A 23,451-nucleotide genomic window follows, 5' to 3' on the forward strand; every position below is an offset into this window, starting at 1 on the left:
GGGTGGGGGAGAGCCAATGAAAGAATAATGAAAAAGAAAGAAAGGTGGGAAAAACTCCCTAGCATCCGACAAAGCTGTCCTCCTGACAAAATCAGAGGCAGTGGAGAAAAGTGGAAGGGAAAGATGTTTCCACTAGGTGCCCCCGCTCTGTGCTGGGGCTGTTTAGCCCTGGGCTTCCTAAAACCAGCACCTCAGGGCATGGGGGAGGCGGGGGGGGGCAGGCAGGGTGGGGGACCCTGGCTGTTGGGAGCATGAGGCTCGCCCATGCTGTTCCTGCAGTGAAGCCAGGACTCTGAGGACTCTGGGAGGTAGTCACTGGTCTTTTCTAACCAAAAAGTGATGCTTCAGAAAGGCCCGCCGTTTCTGACGATTCGGCGTAATAACACGCATTCATGTGGCAGGAAGAGCCCCTCACAGCGCACCCACCTCTTGCCAGGCATGAATTCGTCTGATTCTCACACAACCACATGAGGTTATTCCGTCTTATTCCCATTTTACCGAGGAGAACACGGAGGCGTCACGAGATTGAACTCACCGGCTGTCCCACAGCGGTGCCAAGATTTGTGCCCCTTAGTTTGTGCCCTTCGCTGCTAAGTGATTAGTCCAGCTCCTGGCGCATGGGTGGTGACATGCTCCAGAGCTAGCGTCTGGTGAAGGCTGTTTTGCATGTCTGCACCTGCATGTATGTGGAAGTGAGTACACGCGGCCCTTGGTGAAGAGCCGTGCCTGCCTTGGTCGGTTCATTACTCAGAACAAGTCCGTGCCTTGGTGTGGGCATCGTGCCTTTCATGTCAGTGACCAATTTCTGAAAAAGCACAGGTCATACATTTAAAAAAAAAAGCTGATTGAATCCACTTCCTTCTTCTCCTTTGAGAGGAGAAAAATGACAATGCATTATGCTTTAACCCCAAACAAACCCCCAATCAATTTCCTCAAAATAATTAACGCTTAGGGAAAATTCTATTTAAAAATAAAAAAGTCATGTTAGAATATACATGCTTGGAACATGGCTTCCTAATCAGCCAACAAATATCTGGTGGTTGCCAGGGGCTCCTTTTGCACTTAGCAATCCTGTGCTGGCCCACTTAGTGCCGGCAGCCTCCCCACGGCCATTTCACAAAACGTGACATGTTTTGTCGGGCTTCTGATGAATTAATGAAATGAAATGTCGCCGAGCTTCTGACATCCAACCAACTGCATTGGGAATAGAACTTGAGATTTTGTCAAAACAGCATTTTGTTAAAATCCTACCAAGTTTTGGAGTTGAAAATGTAAATTATATATTCTATATTTATAAGTAGGTGTTTATATTTCCATATAAAATATCAGCCAAAAACTTTGTACAAAGTTTGGGTGTTGGAAACCTATGAACATTCTACTGGTAAGATCTCTCTTTTTTTTAGAGGAGTGGGAGGGACAGAAGGGGAGGGTGAGAGAGGATCGTGAACGGGCTCCCATCCAGTGTGGAGCCCAACGCAGGGCTCCGTCTCAAAACAGTGGACTGAGTTCATGACCTGAGCGGAAATCAAGAGTCGGATCCTTAACCAACTAAGCCACCCAGGCGCCCCCTACTGGTAAGAGATTAATGAGTGACCAGTCCTGTGACAAGGACCCATACTCTTGCCATTTCCATTTTGCAGATGAGAATACTGAGGATTAGCCAGAAGCAATGGAGCAGGGGAGGGGATTTATACTCCAAACTTCTCTTTTAGTCTTCACCCTTAGCCACTGTGTTACAGTATCTACCATCATCATCATTTCAGTATTAAAATGGCGTCATTAGAATGCTAATGTTCTTATTGTTATTGGTTACTGTTGTTACCATTTATTATTATTATAAACTGACATTCATGCAGCACTCATTATGTTCCAAGTACTCTACTAAGTACTCAACATATAATGTTTCATTTACTTCTCAAATCACCCTCTGTTAGAGGGACTGGATTAGCCCCAATTTAGACATTGAAAAAAATGGAAACTTAAAGAGTTTCGGAACTTGACCACTGGACATAACTCGTTTACATTATTTTATCAACCGCCGAAACATTACCAAGTGCCTACTAGGTACCCAACCATGTACAGGGGTTATCTAGCTGCATTCGTGGACAAGGAACTTCATAAGAGTAAGATCAGTTATATGGCTGTGGTTCAAAGACATTACGTATTTTACTATTCCATACTTCAATTTTGTTTCTGTCATAAAACCATGCAATTGTATCATGACCTTTGTCTCACCCTAAATAATATGGTGTAACTTCTATTTTATACATTTATTCCAATACACATATGTGTTATTGCTGAGTTCAAGTAAGTCTGAAGTCAGAGACCCGTTGACTGATGTTGTCCCAGAAAGTATTCTTGTGATGCATAAATGATAGTGGATGAAGCCAACACAACGGCTTGAGGAATTATAGCTTATAGAGTTGCTTGGCAGATGAAATCACTTGACTAATTAGAAAATAATGCATTATGCTATGCCTAGAAAAATCACAGCACGGCGGGAGGAGAACTGTGTTCTGAGTTTCTGTGGGCTGCCAGTCACAAGAAAGCCTGTGCCTTTGTTCTTTATCTTTTTTACTTTTTTTTTTTTTTTTTTCCTATCCCTACAGCCCAGAAATTGAAACAGACCCTGGAGCCTTGTGATACTGAATATCCAGCATTTGTCTCTGAACGCACCATCAAGGAGACTTCAGGGAACATTGCTTGTGAAGACTGCTCCAAGTAAGCCTCCCCGCTCCTTTCTGCTCATTGTAGAACTCCCAATGTGTCCGCGTGCTCACGATCACAGTGAGAGATGGAAACATGGTGGCCTTCTTGTATGAGGAGGTGTTTCTACTGGCTTGGAAGAAACATCACTTGGATTTGTTAGATCATTTAGAACTTGGGAAAGGTTCAAAATGCTTGAGAATGCATCCTAGAATAGACAAGGTTTTTAGCTGAGTTTATTGCTGGTTGGAAAAAGTCCTAATTCGTGTTTTCCCAGTTGGTGGTTGGCCATTTCAACCATCTGTTGGGAAAAATCCTTCTGTATCTTTCTTGGAGGCATCAAATCTTTAGGAGACACTGGAGTCTGACATCTGGGGAATGAGTCTTGGTCACTTACTAGGCATTTCCCTGATTCCTAATGACATTGGGCTTTTTTTAAAATGGTTTTATTGATCATTTGGGTTTCTTTACCCTTCATTTCTGTTGGCAGTTGCCTGTTGGGTGATGAATCCACTCTTACTGGTTTGGTGTTCTAGTTTTGGGGTGCAATTTCTTTCCAGTTGTATGCTTTACATATATGTCTTCCTAGACCTTCATCTGACTCCTCATCTTTTGTAATGTATGTAGATGCATAAATTTTCCTTTGCCTTTATTTTAATGTAGTCTAATTTTTTCGTCTGTTCTATGATTTGTGCATTTGTGCTTTAAGAAATTAGTTTGTGCCCTCTTGTCATAATGGTATTCTCAAATCGTTTTATTCCAAATACTTCCAGTGTTGACTTTCACCTTCAAGACTTGAATCTCTCTTGAATTTATTTGTGTGTGCCATAAGGTAGCATCTAATTTCATCTTTTTCAATATAGTTCCCTGTCAACCAGCACTGCTTATTCAATGGTCTTTTTTTTGTTGTTCCAGTTGATTTATTGTGGCACCTGTGTCATATAGGGTGAGTTCCCATCTGTATGCAGGTCTGTTTCCAGGTTTTATGGTTTGTCAGTACTGATGTCAATACCATAGCTCTTTAGTTATTAGAGCTTTATAATATGATTTTATATTTAGGAGAACAAATATCTTTTCCATATTCTTCTAAGTTGCCATGGCTATTTTTTCTCTCCTCTTTGATATTAATTCTATAATCAGCTTGTTAATTTCCAAGAATTATGGCACAGTTTTGATTAAAATTGCTGTAAGTTATAGATTAATTTGAAGATAATTGCTATCTTGTATAATACTGGAACTTTACATTTATAAACTTAGTATGTCTCTTTATTTACATGTCTTTTCATAGAGTTTTATAATTTTATGTTAGATTAATACCTTGAAAACATATAGTTTTTCCTGCTATCAGAAATGGCATACATTTAAAACTGCATTTTCTATTTGATAATTGTTAGAATATGAGAACAACTCTGTATATTGAATATCTTGTATCCAGTTGCTAAATATTCTTTTAGATTTAATAGTTTGTGTATCGCTTCTCTCGAATTTTTTAAAATTAATATATAATGTATTATTTGCCCCAGGGGTACAGGTCTGTGAATTGTCAGTCTTACACAATTCACAGCACTCACCATATCACATACCCTCCCCAATATCCATAACCCAGCCACCCTCTCCCTACCCTCCTCCCCCTGGCAACCCTCACTTTGTTTTGTGAGATTAAGAGTCTCTTATGGTTTGTCTCCCTCCCAATCCCATCTTGTTTCAGTTTTTCCTTCCCTACCCCCCAAACCTTCTACCCTGCCTCTCAGATTCCTCATATCAGGGAGATCATATGATAATTATCTTTATGGTTCACTTACTTCACTCAGCATAATACCCTCTAGTTCCATCCACATCGTTGCAAATAGCAAGATTTCATTTCTTTTGATGGCTGCATAGTATTCCATTGTATGTATATACCACATCTTCTTTGTCCATTCATCTGTTGATGGACATCTAGGTTCTTTCCATAGTTTGGCTGTTGTGGACATTGCTGCTATAGACATTGGTGCATGTGCCTCTTCAGATCACTACATTTGTATCTTTAGGGTAAATACTCAGTAGGGTGCTTGTTAGGTCATAAGGTAGCTCTATTTTCAACTTTCTGAGGAACCTCCATGCTCTTTTCCAGAGTGGCTACACCAACCTGCATTCCCACCAACAGTGTAGGAGGGTTCCTCTTTCTCCACATCCTTGCCAGCATCTGTTGTTTCCTGACTTGTTAATTTGAGCCATTCTGACTGGTGTGAGGTGGTATCTCATTGTAGTTTTGATTTGTATTTCCCTGATCCCGAGTGATGTGGAACACTTTTTCATGTGTCTGTTGGCCATCTGGATGTCTTCTTTGCAGAAATGTCTATTCATGTCCTCTGCCTATTCCTTGATTGGATTATTTGTTCTTTGGGTGTTGAGTTTGTTAAGTTCCTTAGATGCTAGCCCTTTATCTGATATGTCGTTTGCAAATATCCTCTCCCATTTTGTCAGTTGTCTTTTGGTTTTGCTGACTCTTTCCTCTGCTGTGCAAAAACTTTTGATCTTGATGAAGGCCCAATAGTTCATTTTTTCCTTTGTTTCCCTTGCTTTTGATGATGTTTTAGGAAGAAATTGCTGCGGCTGAGGTCGAAGAGGTCGCTGTCTGTGTTCTCCTCAAGGATTTTGATGGATTCCTTTCTCACATTGCAATCTTTCATTCATTTTGAGTCTATTTTCGTGTGTGGTATAAGGAAATGGTCCAGTTTCATTCTTCTGCATGTAGCTGTCCAATTTTCCCAACACCGTTTGTTGAAGAGACTGTCTTTTTTCCATTGGACATTCCTTCCTGCTTTGTCAAAGATTAGTTGACCATAGAGTTGAGGGTCTATTTCTGGGCTCTCTATTCTGTTCCATTGATCTGGGTGTCTGTTTTTGTGCCAGTACCATACTGTCTTGACAACGACAGCTTTGTAAAAAAGCTCGAAGTCTGGAATTGTGATGCCACCAACTTTGGCTTTCTTTTTCAACATTTTTCTGGCTGTTTGAGGCCTTTTCTGGTTCCATATAAATTTTAGGGTTATTTGTTCATTTCTTGGGAAAAAAATTGATGGTATTTTGATAGGGATTGCATTAAACATGTAGATTGCTTTAGGTAACATAGACATTTTCACAATATTTGTCCTTCCAATCCATGAGCATGGAACGTTTTTCCATTTCTTTGTGTCTTCCTCAATTTCTTTCATGAGTACTTTATAGTTTTCTGAGTATAGATTCTTTGCCTCTTTGATTAGGTTTATTCCTAGATGTCTTATGGTTTTGGTTGCAATTGTAAATAGGATCAACTCCTTAATTTTTCTTTCTTCTATGTTAATGTTGGTGTATAGAAATGCAACTGATTTTTGTGCATTGATTTTATATCCTGACACTTACCTGAATTCCTGTGTGAGTTCTTACAGTTTTGGAATGGAGTCCTTTGGGTTTTCCACATAAAGTATCATATCATCTGCAAAGAGTGATAGTTTGACTTCTTCTTTGCCAATTCAGATGCCTTTAATTTTTTTTTTGTTGTTTGATTGCTGATGCTAGGACTTCTAGTACTATGTTGAATAGCAGTGGTGATAATGGACATCCCTGCTGTGTTCCTGACCTTAGCAGAAAAGCTCTCACTTTTTCTCCATTGAGAATGATATTCGCTGTGGGTTTTTAATAGACGGCTTTGATGATATTGAGGTATGTACCCTCTATTCCTACACTTTAAAGAGTTTCAATCAAGAAAGGATGCTGTACTTTGTGAAATGCTTTTTTAGCATCTATTGAGAGTATCATATGGTTCTTGTCCTTTCTTTTATTAATGTATTGTATCACATTGATTGATTTGCAGATGTTGAACCAACCTTGCAGCCCTGGAATAAATCCCACTTGGTTGTGGTGAATAATCTTTTAATGTACTGCTGGATCTTGTTGGCTAGTATTTTGGTGAGAATTTTCGCATCTGTGTTCATCAAGAATATTGGTCTGTAATTCTCTTTTTTAAGGGGGTCTTTGTCTGGTTTTGGCATCAAGGTAATGCTGGCCTCATAAAATGAGTTTGGAAGTTTTCCTTCCATTTCTATTTTTTGAAACAGTTTCAGGATAATAGGTATTAATTCTTCTTTAAGTGTTTGGTAGAATTCCCCTGGGAAGCTGTCTGGCCCTGGGCTCTTGTTTGTTGGGAGATTTTTGATGACTGCTTCAATCTCCTTATTGGTTTTGGGTCTGTTCAGGTTTCCTATTTCTTCCTGGTTCAGTTTTGGTAGTTTATATGGCTCTAGGAATGCATCCATTTCTTCCAGATAGTCAAATTTCCTGGTGTATATTTGCTCATAATATGTTCTTATAATTGTTTGTATTTCTTTGGTGTTGGTTGTGATCTCTCCTCTTTCATTCATGATTTTATTTATTTGGGTCCTTTCTCTAGAAAGGACCTGGCCAGGGTTTATCAATCTTATAAATTCTTTCAAAGAAACAGCTCCTAGTTTCATTGATTTGTTCTATTATTGTTTTGGTTTCTATTTCATTGATTTCTACTCTGATCTTTGTGATTTCTCTTCTACTGGGTTTAGGCTTTATTTGCTGTTCTTTCTCCAGCTCCTTTTGGTAAAGGGTTAGGTTGTGTATTTGAGACCTTTCTTGTTTCTTGAGAAAGGCTTGTATCGCTATATACTTTCCTCTCAGGACTGCCTTTGCTATGTCCCATAGATTTTGGACAGTTGTGTTTTCATTATCATTTGTTTCCATGAATTTTTTCAATTCTTTAATTTCCTGGCTGACCCATTCATTCTTTAGTACGATGCTCTTTAGCCTCCATGTATTTGGATTCTTTCCAACTTTCCTCTTGTGATTGAGTTCTAGTTTCAGAGCATTATGGTCTGAAAATATGCAGGGAATGATCCTAAATTTTTGGTACTGGTTGAGACCTGCTTTGTGACCCAGATATCAGATATCTATTCACCAGTCATATATATATATATATATTCATATATATTCAATATAGTCTATATTCTATATAGAATAGAACCACCCACTTGATTTTGGTCTCTTAGAAGAAACTACCTCCCAACATTTTAAAGAAAGAAAAACTTATATATATATAAAATAAGGGTAAACATGATAAAGGGATGGAATATGAATGTAAAGATGAAAATTAAAAAAAAAATTCTAAAAAAGGAATTGATAAGATATGTTGGTTGGAAAAAGAAAGAAAAAGAAAGTGGAGAGAATTTGCTTAGCTAGAGATAGAACAAAGCCCTGGGCTAGATAGGGTATCTTTCAATCTACTTTTGTATCCCGAAATTTTTTAGAAGAAAAAACCCTATATGTATACACAAAATAAAGTTAGATACAATGAATGATAAAATATGACTATAATAATGAAGATTTAAAAAGATTTTTTTTTAGAAAGGTATTGTTAATATACACTAGTTAAAAAACGTTAAAAGAGGAAAGAGGAAAGGTTAAAAAATTAGAATAAGAAAAAAATAAAATTAAAAAAAATTAATTAACTTTGCAACACTAAGGAATCATGGGGAGAAAGCCATGTATTCCATGCTTTGCTTTTCCCTCCTCTGAAATTCTGCTGTTCTCCTTGATCAGTGAGTTTGGTCTTGGCTGGATATTCCTGCTGATCTTCTGGGGGAGGGGCCTATTGCAATGATTCTCAACTGTCTTTGCCCAAAGCAGAATTGCCCTGCCCTTGCCAGGGGCCAGGCTAAGTATCTGTTCAGGTTCCCTCTGGGAGTTTTTGTTCCCTGAACGCTTTCCATAGAGCTCTGGAGGACGGGAATGAAAATAGCGGCCTCCCACTCTCTGGCTGGAGGAGCAGAAAGCTTTGGGCCCCCACTTCTCAGTGCACCCTCAGAGAAAAGCAGTGAATCCCCCCCGTGTCCCTGGTCTCCGGCCGTGCTCTAAGCTCACCCGGCCTGTGACCGAGCATTTCTGTCTGTGTTGCACGGCCCTGTTTGGAGTCTCCAAACCCAGCAGATTCCTGCACTGTGCTCCCACACTGCTCTTCCCAGAGGAGGAAGGAGGGGATCTCCTCAGATCTGCCACTTTTGCAGTCCCTGCTCAAAGAGCAGTGGCCCGACTGTGCTGCAGATCACAGTTTAAGGTAATCCCAAGCTGAGAGCCCCTCCTCAGCTCCATCTCTGTAGCTGGCTTCCCCGTTCTGATACCTGCAAACTCAGCTACACTCAGCCACTCCTGATCCTTCCGTGACCCTGTGGGACCTGAGACCACACTGTCCCCTCAAGGGCTCCACCCCCACTTAGCTTCTGGAGTGATGTCCCTCAGTGGAGAAGACTTCTAATGTTCGGATTTTGTGCTCCGTTGCTCTGCCACTGGCCGGGAGCTGGCCCCTCCCGCCCCACAGTCTATCTACCTGTTGCTTCGGATTCTCTTCTTTTTCATGTCCTACCTTTCAGAAAGTAGTCGATTTTCTGTTCCTAGAATTGCTGCTTTTCTTCTCTTCAATCTCCTGTTGGGTTTGTAGGTGTTCAGAATGGTTTGGTAACTATCTAGCTGAACTCCTGTAACCTGATGTCCTCTCAGTCTGCTACTCCTCCGCCATCTTGACTCTCCTCTTCTCTCAGACTTTTTTCACACACTGTAACACCATTTGTGAAAATTTTCCTTTATATCCTCCGTACTTACTTTGTTGCATAAAAGTAACCTGGATTGTTGACTAGAAGCAGTGAGAGTAGACAACCGTATCTTGTTCCTAATTTAAAGGAATTTCTTCTAATAATTCCATGTTAACTATGATGTTTGCTATAGGATTTTTTTTTATTGAAGTATAATTCACATACAATATCATATTAGTTTCTGTTATACAGCATAGCGATTCGACATATGTAGACATTATGAAATGGTCACCACAATCAATCTAACTCCCATCTGTCAACTTATGAAGTTAATACAATGTCAGTGACTCTATGATTTATTAAATCCCCATGATTTATTTATTTTATTGCTGAAAGTTTATAATTCTTGATCCCCTGCATCCATTTCATCCACCCTTCCCCTCCCCTCAGGCAACCACCAACTTTTTTTTTCTCTCCATCTATAAATGTGAGTTTTGTTTTGTTTTGTTGATTTATTTTTTAGTTTCTCCATGTACGTAAAATCATGTGGTATGCTATTGGGTTTTCTGTAGTATTATCTTATATTGTATTGTATTGCATTGTATTATGTTACGTTAGTCACCATACAGTACATCATTAGTTTTTGATGTAGTGTTCCATGATTCATTGTTTGCATATAACACCCAGTGCTCCATGTAATCCATGCCCTCCTTAATACCCATAATTGGGCTAACCCATCCCCCCAACTTCCATTCCCTCTGAAACCTTTAGTTTGTTTCCCTGGGTCCATAGTCTCTCATGGTTCATGTCATCTTCTGATTCCCTCCTCTTCATTTTTCCCTTCCTTCTCCTAATGTCCTTCTCCTAATGCTATTCCTTATGTTCCACATACAAATGAAACCATATGATAACTGTCTTTCTCTCCTTGACTTATTTCACTCAATATAATCCCCTCCAGTTTCAACCACGTTGGTGAAAATGGTGGGTATTCATCCTTTCTGATGACTGAGTAATATTCCATTGTATGTACAGAGCACATTTTCTTTATCCATTCATCTGTTGAAGGGCATCTCACCTCTTCCACAGTTCGGCTATTGTGGACATTCCTGTTATGAACATTGGGGTGCATGTGGCCCTTCTTTTCACTATATCTTTGGGGTAAATACCCAGTAGCACAGTTACTGAGTCACAGAGTAGCTCTATTTTTCACTTTCTGAGGAATCTCCATATTATTTTCCTAAGTGGCTGCATCAACTGGCATTCTTAACTACCAGTGTAAGAGGGTTCCCCTTTCTTCATACTCTTTCCAACATTTGCTATTTCTGCCTTGTTAATTTTTGCCATTCTTACTGGTGTAAGGTGGTATCTCAATGTGGTTTTGATTTTAATTTCTCTGATGGCTAATGTAGTTGAACATTTTTTCATGTGTCTGTTAGTCATTCATAGGTCTTCTGTGGAGAAGTGTAGGTTCATGTTTTCTGCTTGTTTTTTGACTCGATTATTTGTTTTTTGGGTGTTGAGTTTGAGAAGTTCTTTATAGATCTTGGGTACCAGCCCTTTATCCATAGTGTCATTTGCAAATATCTTCTCCCATTCTGTGGGTTACCTCTTAGCTTTGTTAACTGTTTCCTTTGCTGTGCGGAAGCTTTTTATCTTGCTGAAGTCCCAAAGGTTCATTTTTGCTTTTGTTTCCTTTGTCTTTGGAGATGAGTCTTGAAAGAAGTTGCTGTGGCGGATATTGAAGAGGTTACTGCCTATGTTCTCCTCTAGGATTTTGATGAATTCTTGTCTCATGTTGAAATGTTTCATACATTTAGAGTTTATCTTTATGTATGGTGTAAGAGAATGGTCGAGTTTCATTCATCTGTTTTCTAAATTATAGTAAAATATTAATTATGTGAAATTTACCTTTGTTACTATTTTTAAGGACATTTTGACAGTGATTTTCTTTTTAAGTTTATTTGTTTGTTTATATACTCTCTAAGTGGGGCTGGAACTCACCACTCCAAGATCAAGAGTTACTTGCTTTCCTAACTGAGCCAGCCAGACCACCCCCATTGTGACTATTTTTAAGTGTACAGTTCAGGAGCATTAAGTAGATTAGCAATGTTGCATAACCGCAACTGGTATCCATTTCCCGAGTTGCCTTAGATTTTTGATAGTTAACTATTTATTAGGCTAAAGAAAACCTCTACAGGAGTATTTGTTGCTCTTGTTGCTATTGTTTGGAATTTGAATGGATGTTGAATTTTATCAAAACATCTTTTGTACATTAATTATGAAAATAATTTTAATTTGTTATTATGTTGAGTTACATTGGTAAATTTTTTTTAAAAACTTAAATCATGAAATATATCATATATACTTTATCTTTAATGATAGATGGATTCTCTAATGTGAAAACATGCTTTTTTTTTCTCAGGATGGTCCTTCATTGCCATGATTACAAAAGACAAAAATGAAAACCATCTTTCTAGGTCCATTTGTTCGTGTTATATCGAAGTTGCTATCTGTTCTCAAAAAGAAGAGTGGGTTAGGGGCATCTTTGGTGCTCAATTGGCTAAGCATGATTCTTGATCTCAGCTCAGCTCATAATCTCAGGGTCCTGGGATCAAACCCTGCATCTGGCTCTGCACTCCGCGGAGAGTCTGCCAAAGGTTCTCTCTCCCTCTCCTTCTGCCCTCTCCCCTTCATAAATCAATAAATGGATGTTTAAAAAAAGGAAGAGTGGGCTTTGCTTTTCCTTTCATGGACTGTCATTTGGCTTTGTTATTAAGGTCATTTTATTGCCATTAAATTTCCTGGGTCTTATACATTTTGTATGAGATTAAATTATCTGCTTCTTTTAGGTTTGGGAAAACTTACCCCTAAAACAATAAACAAGCGATACGTTATTTATTTATTTATTTATTTATTTATTCCTGTGCGAGTAAATTTTCAACTACTAAATTAATTCCTTCAATGGTTAGATATCTTTGGTGTGTCTATTTCTTTTTGAAATGATTTTGGTAATTATATTTCTTAGAAAACTGCCTCTTTCATCCCGCTTTCCATGTTTATTGCGGGCATTTGTTAATAGTGTTCTCTTTTTTTTTTTTTTTTTTTAAAGATTTTATTTATTTATTTGACACAGAGAGATCACAAGTAGGCAGAGAGGCAAGCAGAGAGAGAGAGAGGAGGAAGCAGGCTCCCTGCTGAGCAGGGAGCCCGATGCGGGACTGGATTCCAGGACCCTGAGATCATGATCTGAGCCGAAGGCAGCGGCTTAACCCACTGAGCCACCCAGGCGCTCCAATAGTGTTCTCTTTGGATTAAAAATGCTGCCGTATGTGCGATTTTCTCTGCCTTCCCCTCGCATTTCCCCCCGCTACGTAGCTTCTCTTCTCACCCTCTCTCCCCTCCCCCACCCTCCCTCTCCCCCTCTTTCCCTCGGCTCCCTTTCTCTTCCTGTCCCTCTCTCGCACTCGCTCCCTCTTTCTTTCCCGTGTTCCCGCCCCTTCCTGCTCGCTCTCTCCCTCCCCCTCCCCCTCCGCCACCCTCTCACTCTCCCTCCTTCTTTCTCTCCCTACCTCTTCCGTCCCCCCTTGCTCCCCACTTCTCCTTCCCGCTCCCTGTTCCCTCCTCCTCCTCCCTCTCTCTCTCCTTCCCTGACTCCCTCCTTCCATTGTTTCCTCCTTCCTTCCCCCCCTCTCAGTACTAACAGAGATGTGGTTTTCTTTTCCTTTTCAGAGAACCATCATTGAGTTGGTTAGATTTTCTCTGCGGTTTCTTTGATGTTCTATTTCATTTATTTTGCTTCTTATCGGTATTATTACCTTTCTTCTGTGTTTTCAGGCTTTACTCTTTATTATGGTCTAACATTTCATGTTTGATGCTTAGCTTTTGTAACTTCATTCATATATATATATATAAATATATTTTATATATATGTGTAATTTTTCTCTGCATTTCAGTTTATATAGCATTTTCATTATTATTCAGCTGTGATAATCTTCTAATTTTCACCGTATTTTTAACTGGTAACTTTTTAAATACTGTTTTAAGATTATCTAAAATATGTGGGCTTTGAGACTATTTTTTTTTCCCTTATTGACTGCTGGTTAAATGACATTGCAGTCTGCATACCACATGGTCTGTGCAGAGACTTGTTCTGTATTCTGGTACCTGCCCACATCTTTTTTTTTTTTTTTTAAAGATTTTATTTATTTATTTGACAGAAATCACAAGTAGACAGAGAGGCAGGCAGAGAGAGAGAGGGAAGCAGGCTCCCTGCTGAGCAGAGAGCCCGATGTGGGACTCGATCCCATGAATCTGAGATCATGACCTGAGCCGAAGGCAGCGGCTTAACCCACTGAGCCACCCAGGCGCCCCTGCCCACATCTTTTTGAAAGCAGGTTTCATTCTCTAATAGCTGAGTACTGGGATTTTAATGTGTATCCATTGGATCAAGTGTGTCCATTGTGTTCTAAACTTTTGTCGCTATTGTTCTGTTTTAGATATCAGGCATTCACCAGACTTATAGATCTTTCCACTCCTTCATGTCATTCATTTTACTTTGCTTTTTATATTTGGAAGCTATGCTACCATAGATATCCCCATTCAAGATTGGTAGAGCATCCTGATAAATCACTCCTCTGATCAACTGGATAGCCCTCCCTGGGAAAGCGCTTTATGCTTTAATGTCTATTTTGTTTGCTAACAGCACAGATGCAGCATTTCTTTGGTGACATATCCTAGGCCTGTTTTCCCCCTTCCCTCCATTTTCAACTTTCTTTTTTTATCTTATAAATAAAGGATTTTATCTTATAAATAGAATGCAGCTGGCTTTGGCATTTTTATTATCTCCATTATTGGAGATTTAATCTTTTATAATTTACTGTGCTTAGAATTATTTTTACCATCATTTTCTGGGCTGTCTGTCCCCGTGCTCTTCCTTCCTTCCTTCCCTCCCTACCTCACTTCCTTCCTGTCTTTTCCTCCAGTTGGATCTACTGAGTTTTCTCTGTTCCTGTTTTCTCCCTTCCTAGTACGTAAGGTATGCACTCTTTTCTTGAAATATTTACCCTTAACCTTGTACATGTTTCAGGATCTCTTCCCTCCTCCAGAGCAAACCCTTACAACCTCTGACTTGGGTTACCTCCCATCTCTTTCATGTGATATTTCCTGACATTTTAGCTCTGCTGTGTTTTTAACCCACCAAATATGTTATTATTGCTGTTGCTGCCTGTAGTAAATGAGGTGTTTACCAGTTTGTTTACACAGTTTTTTTTTTTAAACCATTGCTTCTTTTTTTTACCATATTTTAGAAGTTTGTTTTGGTTTGGTTTTTTTTCAGGAATGATCTAGGAGTGGTAAATGATCTCATTCTTTGTCTGAAATGTTTTATTTACTATGTACTCTGCAGTGATCATTTAGCTCCACGCTACCTAAATTGAAGTATTGTGAAGATACTGTTCCATGTCTCTGAATTTTAGGTTTGCACCTCTGTAGGTGGGTCTGCCCCCCCCTGCCCAACCCCCCCCGCCCCTTCTCTAGGGTCCTTTAAATGGCTTTTTTTTGATATTCTGGTTTCAATGACACGTGTCTAGATATGAATTTACTTCTCTGTGTTTATATGCTTTCTTCTGGGTAATTTCCCTAAACTCAAGTTCATTAATTTCCTTCTGGTTGTGTCTAGTCTGATGCTTGGAGCCCATTGAATTTTTAATGTAGCTGTCTTTCTATTTATTTTTAGGTGTATTATTGTCTTCTTTTAAAATCCGTGCATTCTTGGATACTTTAAAGTTGCTAAGAAAGTAGATTTAAAAAAAAATCTGTGTCTCCTTTGTAGAGATTCTTTTTTTTTTTTAAGATTTTATTTATTGATTTGACAGACAGAGAGATCACAAGTAGGCAGAGAGGCAGGCAGAGAGAGAGGAGGAAGCAGGCTCCCCGCTGAGCAGAGAGCCCGATGCAGGGCTCGATCCCAGGACCCTGAGATCATGACCTGAGCCGAAGACAGAAGCTTTAACCCACTGAGCCACGCAGGTGCCCTCCTTTGTATAGATTCTTATTCTTAAATTTTCTATACTTAATTATAAAGCCTTTTAAGGCTGTTTCAGTAGTTTAAATTTTGGGGGGATGGGTACCAATTTCCTCATCTCTTTTGCCTGGTTTCTTTCCTGGGAGATAATTGGCTCATGTGTTCTGTCATTTTTTGCCATAAACTGATTTTTACTGTTAATTATTATTTCTGTGGGAACAGAACAGAGCTTGAGTTTTTCTTCACAGTAGATTTACAGTTGGGTTTCAATCATGTATCCTGTTTGTATTGACTGCCGGGGAACTCTTGTTATGTAAGTTTTTATATTTAGGAGTTTCTGCATCATATAAATTACAGTAAATATTTTTCCTAAGTGGCATGTAGTTTCGTCTTAAAGTCTGATTTTTCATGCTAATATTGTTTTGCCCGTTCAGACCCCAGACAGCACCAGATTATCTGCTTCTTACACTTAGCTATAAATGTACACATTGGCTTTTAGTGTCTTGTCCTGTAAGTTCTTTTGTTTTCAAACTGTTCTACTGTTTCATCCAGCATGTCTAAGTGTTTAGAGCAGAATGGCTTCCATATTGGCTTAATCCGCCATGCTGTATTTGCACTTCAGACTAAGGACTTTCTAGACTCCCCACAAGAAAGCACTGGAGCAGAGTGGCTTAGCTCAGGAGCTGTGGCATCAGGGAGTTCAGAGTGTGTAAGCCCCAACTCCAGTAACTGCTAGCTGTGTGACTTTGAGCAAAAACCTAAACTCTCTGAAACTCAGCTCTTTCCGGGTAATTTTGGGGGAATAATAATACTGAGTACATCATAGGCTGGTTGTACGAATTAAGTGAGAAAATTTATGTTGTGGATTTAGCACGATGCCTGGAACAGAGTAAGTTCCCAATAAATGGCCCCATGTCATACTAGCATAATGCCCTACCAACTTCATATGTAAAGATGATAGCCCTCATTAACCATTCTGTTAAAATGTGCATTTTCCTTTTGATAGTTTCACATCCCTTTGCTACTGTAGAATTCCTGAAGGAAAAGGTGCAACATCTATGTATTTTTGATGGCTGAAGTTCATGTAACAGGAGGATCGTTGACAGTTCATGGCTCTGTGGCTATGTGAAGTGGACTCATTGATTTTATAAAGACTGCGAACCTTTTTGAGCAGAGGGATATCATATCCTCAGTATCATAACTACAGATTTCCTAAGGTAGTCACTATCTCTTACTGCATAATAGGTAATCAGATTTAGTGGAGTAAATTAGGTTTCTTATTTCATTCTGAATGAGAAAACAAACAGAACCAAGACAGATGATTGCTAAGGCCAGCAATATTTTTCCTTGTTGACTTGCAATCTGAAGCCAAAAATATGAATGCAGTTTGATTAAAATAAGTAAACTATGATTTCGAGCTAAAGAGAGACTACTTTTCATTCCATGGAGGGTAACCACATTCCTGTTATGGCCCAGGAATTTCAGGTGCATTGGGAAATCCAAGGCTGGATGAGACATGAAGTTGACACTCAAGGTCCTTGTGTCCTCTCTGACGAGTCTGCTTTGGGCCTTGACTTCCACACTGGGTTCCAGACTCACAGGAGGCTGGGAAGTTCAGTGGGCCTTATCCCATTTGCCGGCAACACTGAAAAGACAGTGCAGGCTTTGGAGGATTTTTATTTCAAAGCTTCAAAACCACCACCTGGTAACAGTCATATGCAACAGAAGCAAAATAATAAAGGCCCAAGGGTGTGAGTAGGGAGAGGAATGGAGACTTGTGCTTTTTCTTTCTTTTTCAGTAAAGGTTTTAGGGAGGTGTAGCACGTACAAGAAAATGTACGAACCATATGTGTGCAGTGTGATTAATTTTCAGGAAGTGGGCATATCCGTATACACAGGACTCAGGTTGAGAAGTGAATGAATGACCATTGCTAGCCCCTTGGAAGCCTCCTTCCTGGCCCCACTAACCATAGGACAACCCTCTCGAGTTCTAACATCAGTAATTGGTTTTTCTTGTTTCTAATGTCTAACTTGTGAGATGGCAATTAGCTCATAAGATATGAGGGCTGATGTGTTAATGACCTTGAGGGAAGTTTCTAAGGAATCAGCTTAGAGAACAACAACAACAACAACAAAAAGGCCTTAGAGAAAAAACATTAAAAAAACAGCTCAGGGCTTCGGTGTACATTTCTTGATTATCTGTCCTATCAAGTGGCCTAGACACTGGGCCACACTATTGGGGACCAGAAGGCACACATGGTTCCTGTCTTCATGGAGTTTACAGAGAGATACCTGGATCTTGTCAACACTCCATGTGTAGGGTCAGGATTATAGAGTAAACGCCACATAGAAGCCCAGAAGAGAGGTTTGAGGTATTCAAGAAAAGCTTCCTGGAAGAAGTGACATTTAATGTCCGACCACCAGGATATGAAGGACTTAACAGGTAAGAGTATCCAGGCAGAGGGAAGAGCCCCATGTAGGCAAGAGGAATTGTGGTTTGTTCAACAGATTTTTTGAAGTTCAGGGAAGCTGGAACCCAGAGCTGGGGGGAGGGAGGGATGGGAGAACGGGCAACAAATGAGTAAGGCTGAATCCCGCTTCTCCTCCGATTCCCCTATCAAAGAGAACTAGTCCTGCTGCCTACCCCAGCTCCAGGATGGCACAACAGAAAACTTGTAAAGAAGGGAGAAAAAAATGATCAGATTCCAGATGATGGGAGAAATGAACAGAGCAATCAGAGTGATGGTAATGGTCTCTTAAAACAGAAAGTTTCTTTCTGTTTCTGCCTTCCGCTCAGGTCATGATCCCAGGGTTGCAGGATCAAGCCCCATATCGGGCTCTCTGCTCAGTGGGAAGCCTGCTTCCCCCCATCTCTCTGCCTGCCTCTCTGCCTACTGTGATCTCTGTCTGTCAAATAAATAAAATCTTTTTTTTTAAAGATTTTATTTATTTGACAGAGATCACAAGTAGGCAGAGAGGCAGGCAGAGAGAGAGGAAGGGAAGCAGGCTCCCTGCTAAGCAGAGAGCCCAATGCGGGGCTCGATCCCAGGTCCTAATAGAGCGAAAAACCCATTTGTTTCTCCTCCGCCATCTCCTCCTCTTTTTAAGGGCTAGATATTGACAGATCAGCTAGGGTAACTAGTTGAATGAGAAATCAATTCATGACTTTTTTTTTTTCCTAATCTGAAAATCCTTCTGAGGCTTTGTTATAAAATCATTGTACCATGCTCGTATCATAACAAAATAGGCTCATGACCTTAGTCTCAGATGCTGTGTGAAGGCCTGAACCTTTTGGTATCTCTTTCATATCCCTTTCTCTCTTTTCTTAAGCCATTTTATGAAATGAAGTTTATTAGAAGATACATCTGGGTATTTTTTGAAGTATTTATTATGATAACAATTAGAATTTCATACGATCTTTGGATTCTTGGAACAAAGTATGTTAAGGAGAAAAATAATGCTGTTTGACTTTCGTCCTCTTTCCTTGTTGCCGACTGGTAGATTTTGCAGTACTATTCCCAACACGTTTGGTGGCAACCAGGAAGCCGAATTCACACGTCTGCTTCTTATCTAATTTGTGTAGGAATTTGTCAACCTTTGCTTGGAAAGAGTGAGATTTTGCAGGACTGGTTCTCTAAGACAATTAGTAATTTTCAACCCGCTTTGTAGGTAACTTCAGGTCAGGGGCAGTGACATTCAAAAATAACACAATCCTACAGCGTTTGGCCAGGAGCGAGTTGGAAACTGAGTTTGGTGGAAATTATAGCATTTCAGAAATTACGCACTAAGATCTTTTTCAAAGAAAAACATCTCGCCTCCCGCAATGGAACATACAAAGCTGTGTCCGTTACAAACCATTCTGAAGGCAGCGATTACTTTCCTCCACAAGCAACTGCAAACCATAGAGCAAATGTGCGCTTCCCACGGGAACATGCTTCATGCTGTAGTTTGCTGGGGACTGTCATTAACGATCTGCCCATCTCTTAGACGAAAGCGGATGTCCTCGGTGCCTAACCATTTTGCTAGAACTCAGGAAACCAAGTCAGGTTGTTCTGGCCACATAGTAAAGTCTTTCTGGTCTCCAGTGATCTTTGAAAACTGGCTGCTCCTCACTTCCTTTTTATGTCCTGTTTCCAGCATCGCTTGATGGTTTTATATGGAAAAGACATCAAGAGGTGACTCAGTTGCTCTAAGTAGAAACCTTCAAATTGGCAATTCTAAAAGTGGACATTTATATATCATCGACAGATATAATATAGCCGAGGGACAGTATGCAGTGTTTAAAAAAGGATTTTCAAAAATATAGGGTTTATTAAGAATGCAGGAGCCTAAAAGAAAATAAGAATTTACATAAGAATGTCATTAGGGTTGGTGGTTTGGCTGCTTTAACCAATAATTTTCGTCATTCAATATCCCACTGATTATTAAATTAATCTGTTATTCAAACAGCAATCGAAAAAAACTCAGCCCATATTTTCTGGGCATTTGTGACTGTCAACAAGTTTAACAAAATTGGATATCTAAAAAGAATGCAGTGTTTTATGATTTTCCAATACGTTTTTTTTTCCTTCCTGATACCCTCTCAACCTTTGCTGAGACAGGGATCCACTCGGAAGGAAAACCAATCCCGATGTTAACTACTTTGAGCCCATTAAGAAAAATAATTAATCAAGAATAAAGGGAAACATGTGTACCATGGTCGATGCCAGAGCTTTAAAAATCTTGTCACATTTCAATGCTGGCAAGATATTCATTTGTAAGGCAAATTAGACTTTTTTGTTGGTTGTGTGTGTGCGCGTGTAAATGTGTGCAGATATCATTTTGGGGGGGTTAGTATCACTCATCACTTTTCATAAAAATTATGTTGCCATCAGTTTCACTTTGGGATCAGAACACAAGCTTTGCTCATCTTCTTGGAAGCCCCCAAAAGCTGTGGCTACACTTTGCTTCTCTCATCACTTCTCCCCATGCGCCTTTCATTTGTCCGCTAAGCTGAAAGAAAGTAATTGGTCTCGAAGCTGTGTTGACATGTTTCGTGGGCTACGGTTCAGAGAACCATAGTTCAGGGATTCCATTTTCCTACAAACTACTCCAATTTCCTGTTGAGGTCTCACACTGGGTGGGCGTTTTACCACAAGTCTTCAGACTGTTCCCAGCGAATGCCCTGCAGGTGTTCTTACCAGTGGGCCTTCCGGAAACGACCTGTAAAATGGATCCATGGCACATCAGGGACATGGCGTCTTCCTGAGTCAAGGCTGAGAAGCTGGACTAGGGCAGCTGGACTAGAGTCTGCGCTACCACCCTTAATCATGTAAAGAGTCTGACCGGTTTATTTAAACGTCTGGGTTCTGCTCTGCTTACCTGCCCAAAGGGCATAATACCTGCCTTATAGGCTCTGTACGTGGGTTAAAAAACAAAACAAAACAAAACAAAAAGTATAACACACATACTTAGCCCAGTACCCAGCACAGAGTAAATGCTGTGTGGATGGGTGATGTTTTTATAGAGCACAATCCACAAACCCATCTGTGTTGACAGAGATGTAGGAAAACCACAGAACTCCAATCAGCCTCCTCTTCCAGATTTCTTCTTAGACTGGAAGGTAAAACTACTGGTTTCAATCGTGAAAAGTAGTTGGTGAGGTTTTTGCTCCAACAAGACTGTCCTAGATAAAGTAGACCTTGGAGTTTTGCCACTTCCTGGATCCCCTTGAGTGCTTGGTTCATTAAAAAAAAAAAAAAATTTAAAAAATTGGAAATATGAATTAGGAACTGCACATACTCTATAGTGATCAGATACTTCATTACACAAATTGGACACAGACTTTGCCAGTGGGAGTACATTAATGTCATGAATAATGTAATTTGTAGGCGTTAAAATGTAGCAGTTTCAACCACTTAATTTGCAAGCGTGCACTAATTTGTTGAAATATTTTTGTATCTCCTGCTCTATAGATTCTTGCCAAACTACTGTACTCAATCTTGTTTAAAATGTGTAAATAAATGTGATTCAATTTCCCATGAAATAGTCATTGGCCCTTTCCAGTGGGCTTAGTTCACTTCTAAACAAGACAACTTTCTACTCTACAATGAGATGAACACCAAAGGTCAAATTCTTCCCTTTGGAGATCCAGGGCTGCACAACTCACTTTCCTCCACGTTTTCCCTTGGTGTCATTTACTCACTTATACCTCGCCATGTTGGCTGCCAATGTGCAGGGCTGTACATCACCCAAATCCACACAGTTCCTGTCCTTTTGAATTTTACAGTGTCACACCCACACTGCCGCGGAGGAAAGCCAGGCTCCTCCTCCTCGCTAAGTTCTTGCTTCCTATTCCGCCTCTCAGAAAGGTGCTAGAAATAACTTCTGGATCCCAAAAGTGATTTCTTTCCATCAGGGAAAACTTAAAACATGATGATCCCATCCGAAAGTTTCCCAACACTTGGTCACTTCCTGTTGAGAACGTGCGGCTCGTCCCTCCCCAAACGGCTACCTTCTTTTCATACTATGGGTATGGTGCCAGGTTTGAATAATTCAGTACTAGCTCTGACAATCAACAACCTAGTTAGTGCTGTATGTGTGTGGTTGCTAAAAACATCTTGGCTTGAAACTTTAAAGAAGAGGGAAGGGGAGGTCAGTGCTTTATCTTGGGAGCTGTCTTTTGAATTGTTGAAATCGTGCCAGAAGATGAAAACATGTCCCAGAGGCATTAGAATAATGGGGATTAAAACCTCTGGTTGATTTTCCTACCAGTTCTTTGGATCTCAGTTCAATGAGGTGTTTTACCAGAGACAGGAGTTTGCTGATTCTCTTCCTCAGATACTCCCAGGAAGAAGGCACCCTATTCCAAGTGCAAGGATGATTACGATTTTGAGGTTTCAGATAGAACGGGGGTTGTGTAGGTGTTGCTATCTTTACTTGCCCTTTGATAATCAGTGTTTGGAGAGGTTTTAGTACAGGAAATGTTGTAAATTACTGTTTTCCCTCGTGAGTCCGTGATGCAAAATGAGAGGGGCGCATGTCTATAATGACTGGGCAGGTCTTTACCTGACATGAATTAGTCTCACAATTTCCCATTTGTGCGTTTCTTAATGTGTGGGAAAGCAGGGTGGGAGCACATGTAAGTTTGGCTGGGCTCACAACACAGGGAGGCTTTCCTCTTCCATGCCGGAGGGTAGGAGACCAGCATAGCCAAGGAATATTTTTAGAATGTTTATTTGCATGGGGAACGGAGGAGCGCAGAGCTGTATCCACACTATTGACGTTTTCGCGCTGCATTTCTGCGGTGCATTGTCTCCATCCCGATGGCTGTTTGTGCTGTGACGCCCACCATCTCTGCCTCAAAGAGTAGTCTGTGTTCCTCCCTTGGGCTGCCCGGTGCTGCACCTGAAGTGGCTTAGCAAGTTGCCAAAACCCTATAGATGTGTGTTTATTAACTCTCCAGCTTGCCCTCCATTTGTTTAGCTTGGAAAGAGTTTATATATTCCTATGGGTATTAAAAACCCATCTGATGTATTAAAGGAGCTCAAAGGATCAAAGTAGAAATGCTGCTTGAAATGCAGCATATTGAATATAGACATAAAATTTCTAGACACAAACCAGTTTTTCACGGGACATTTTGTATACTTAAGGGAATTCATTTTATAATGATCAGCTTTTCTTCAGGATTGGCATTTCTCTCTCTCTCTCCCTCTTTTTTTCAGGTGAACTCCAGTTCCGCCTTTTTAGGATTGCTCATGATTTTGACAGGAAAACCCGTTGGCAACCTAGGGGAGGCAGGCAATAATCTCAGTACCATCTTCATGCCTAGGAAGATAGAGCCCAAGATCCTTAACAAACACCCCAGCCACTGGCTCATAACCAAGGTTCTTCATGATGGGTGGAGAGGTTACAAGATGACAGTCAGAATCACCCGTGATCCCTGTAACTGGAGGAGTAACTGATCAGTCAAAAGGAAGTGGGAGAAATTCTCAGCTAGGATCATTGTATCAGATGTTTCACAAACAATGCACTGCTACACTGACTTTTGGAAAACACTGTGCACATTTCACAAATGATTCCATTTCTGTTGAAGTAGATTGCCCCTGCTGTCTTGCATTATTTCTGTACATCCAAGCCTATCTGAGAATTTATATACGATTGCTGTTTGCT

The 23,451-nt window shown here is 40.1% G+C and overlaps 1 protein-coding gene across 3 annotated transcripts in view; it reads left to right on the forward strand.

Moving 5' to 3' along the window:
• Positions 1-23,451, forward strand: part of CACNA2D3 (calcium voltage-gated channel auxiliary subunit alpha2delta 3) — an 854,557-nt gene that overhangs the window by 792,635 nt on the left and 38,471 nt on the right. For all 3 annotated transcript variants that reach the window (XM_032322613.1, XM_032322603.1, XM_032322620.1), the window contains one exon: positions 2,610-2,721. In XM_032322613.1, the coding sequence (XP_032178504.1) occupies positions 2,610-2,721 (112 nt within the window). The remainder of the gene's footprint in view (positions 1-2,609; positions 2,722-23,451) is intronic.

This window comes from Mustela erminea, chromosome 1 (genome assembly GCF_009829155.1).
Source record: "Mustela erminea isolate mMusErm1 chromosome 1, mMusErm1.Pri, whole genome shotgun sequence".
NCBI lineage: Eukaryota > Metazoa > Chordata > Mammalia > Carnivora > Mustelidae > Mustela > Mustela erminea.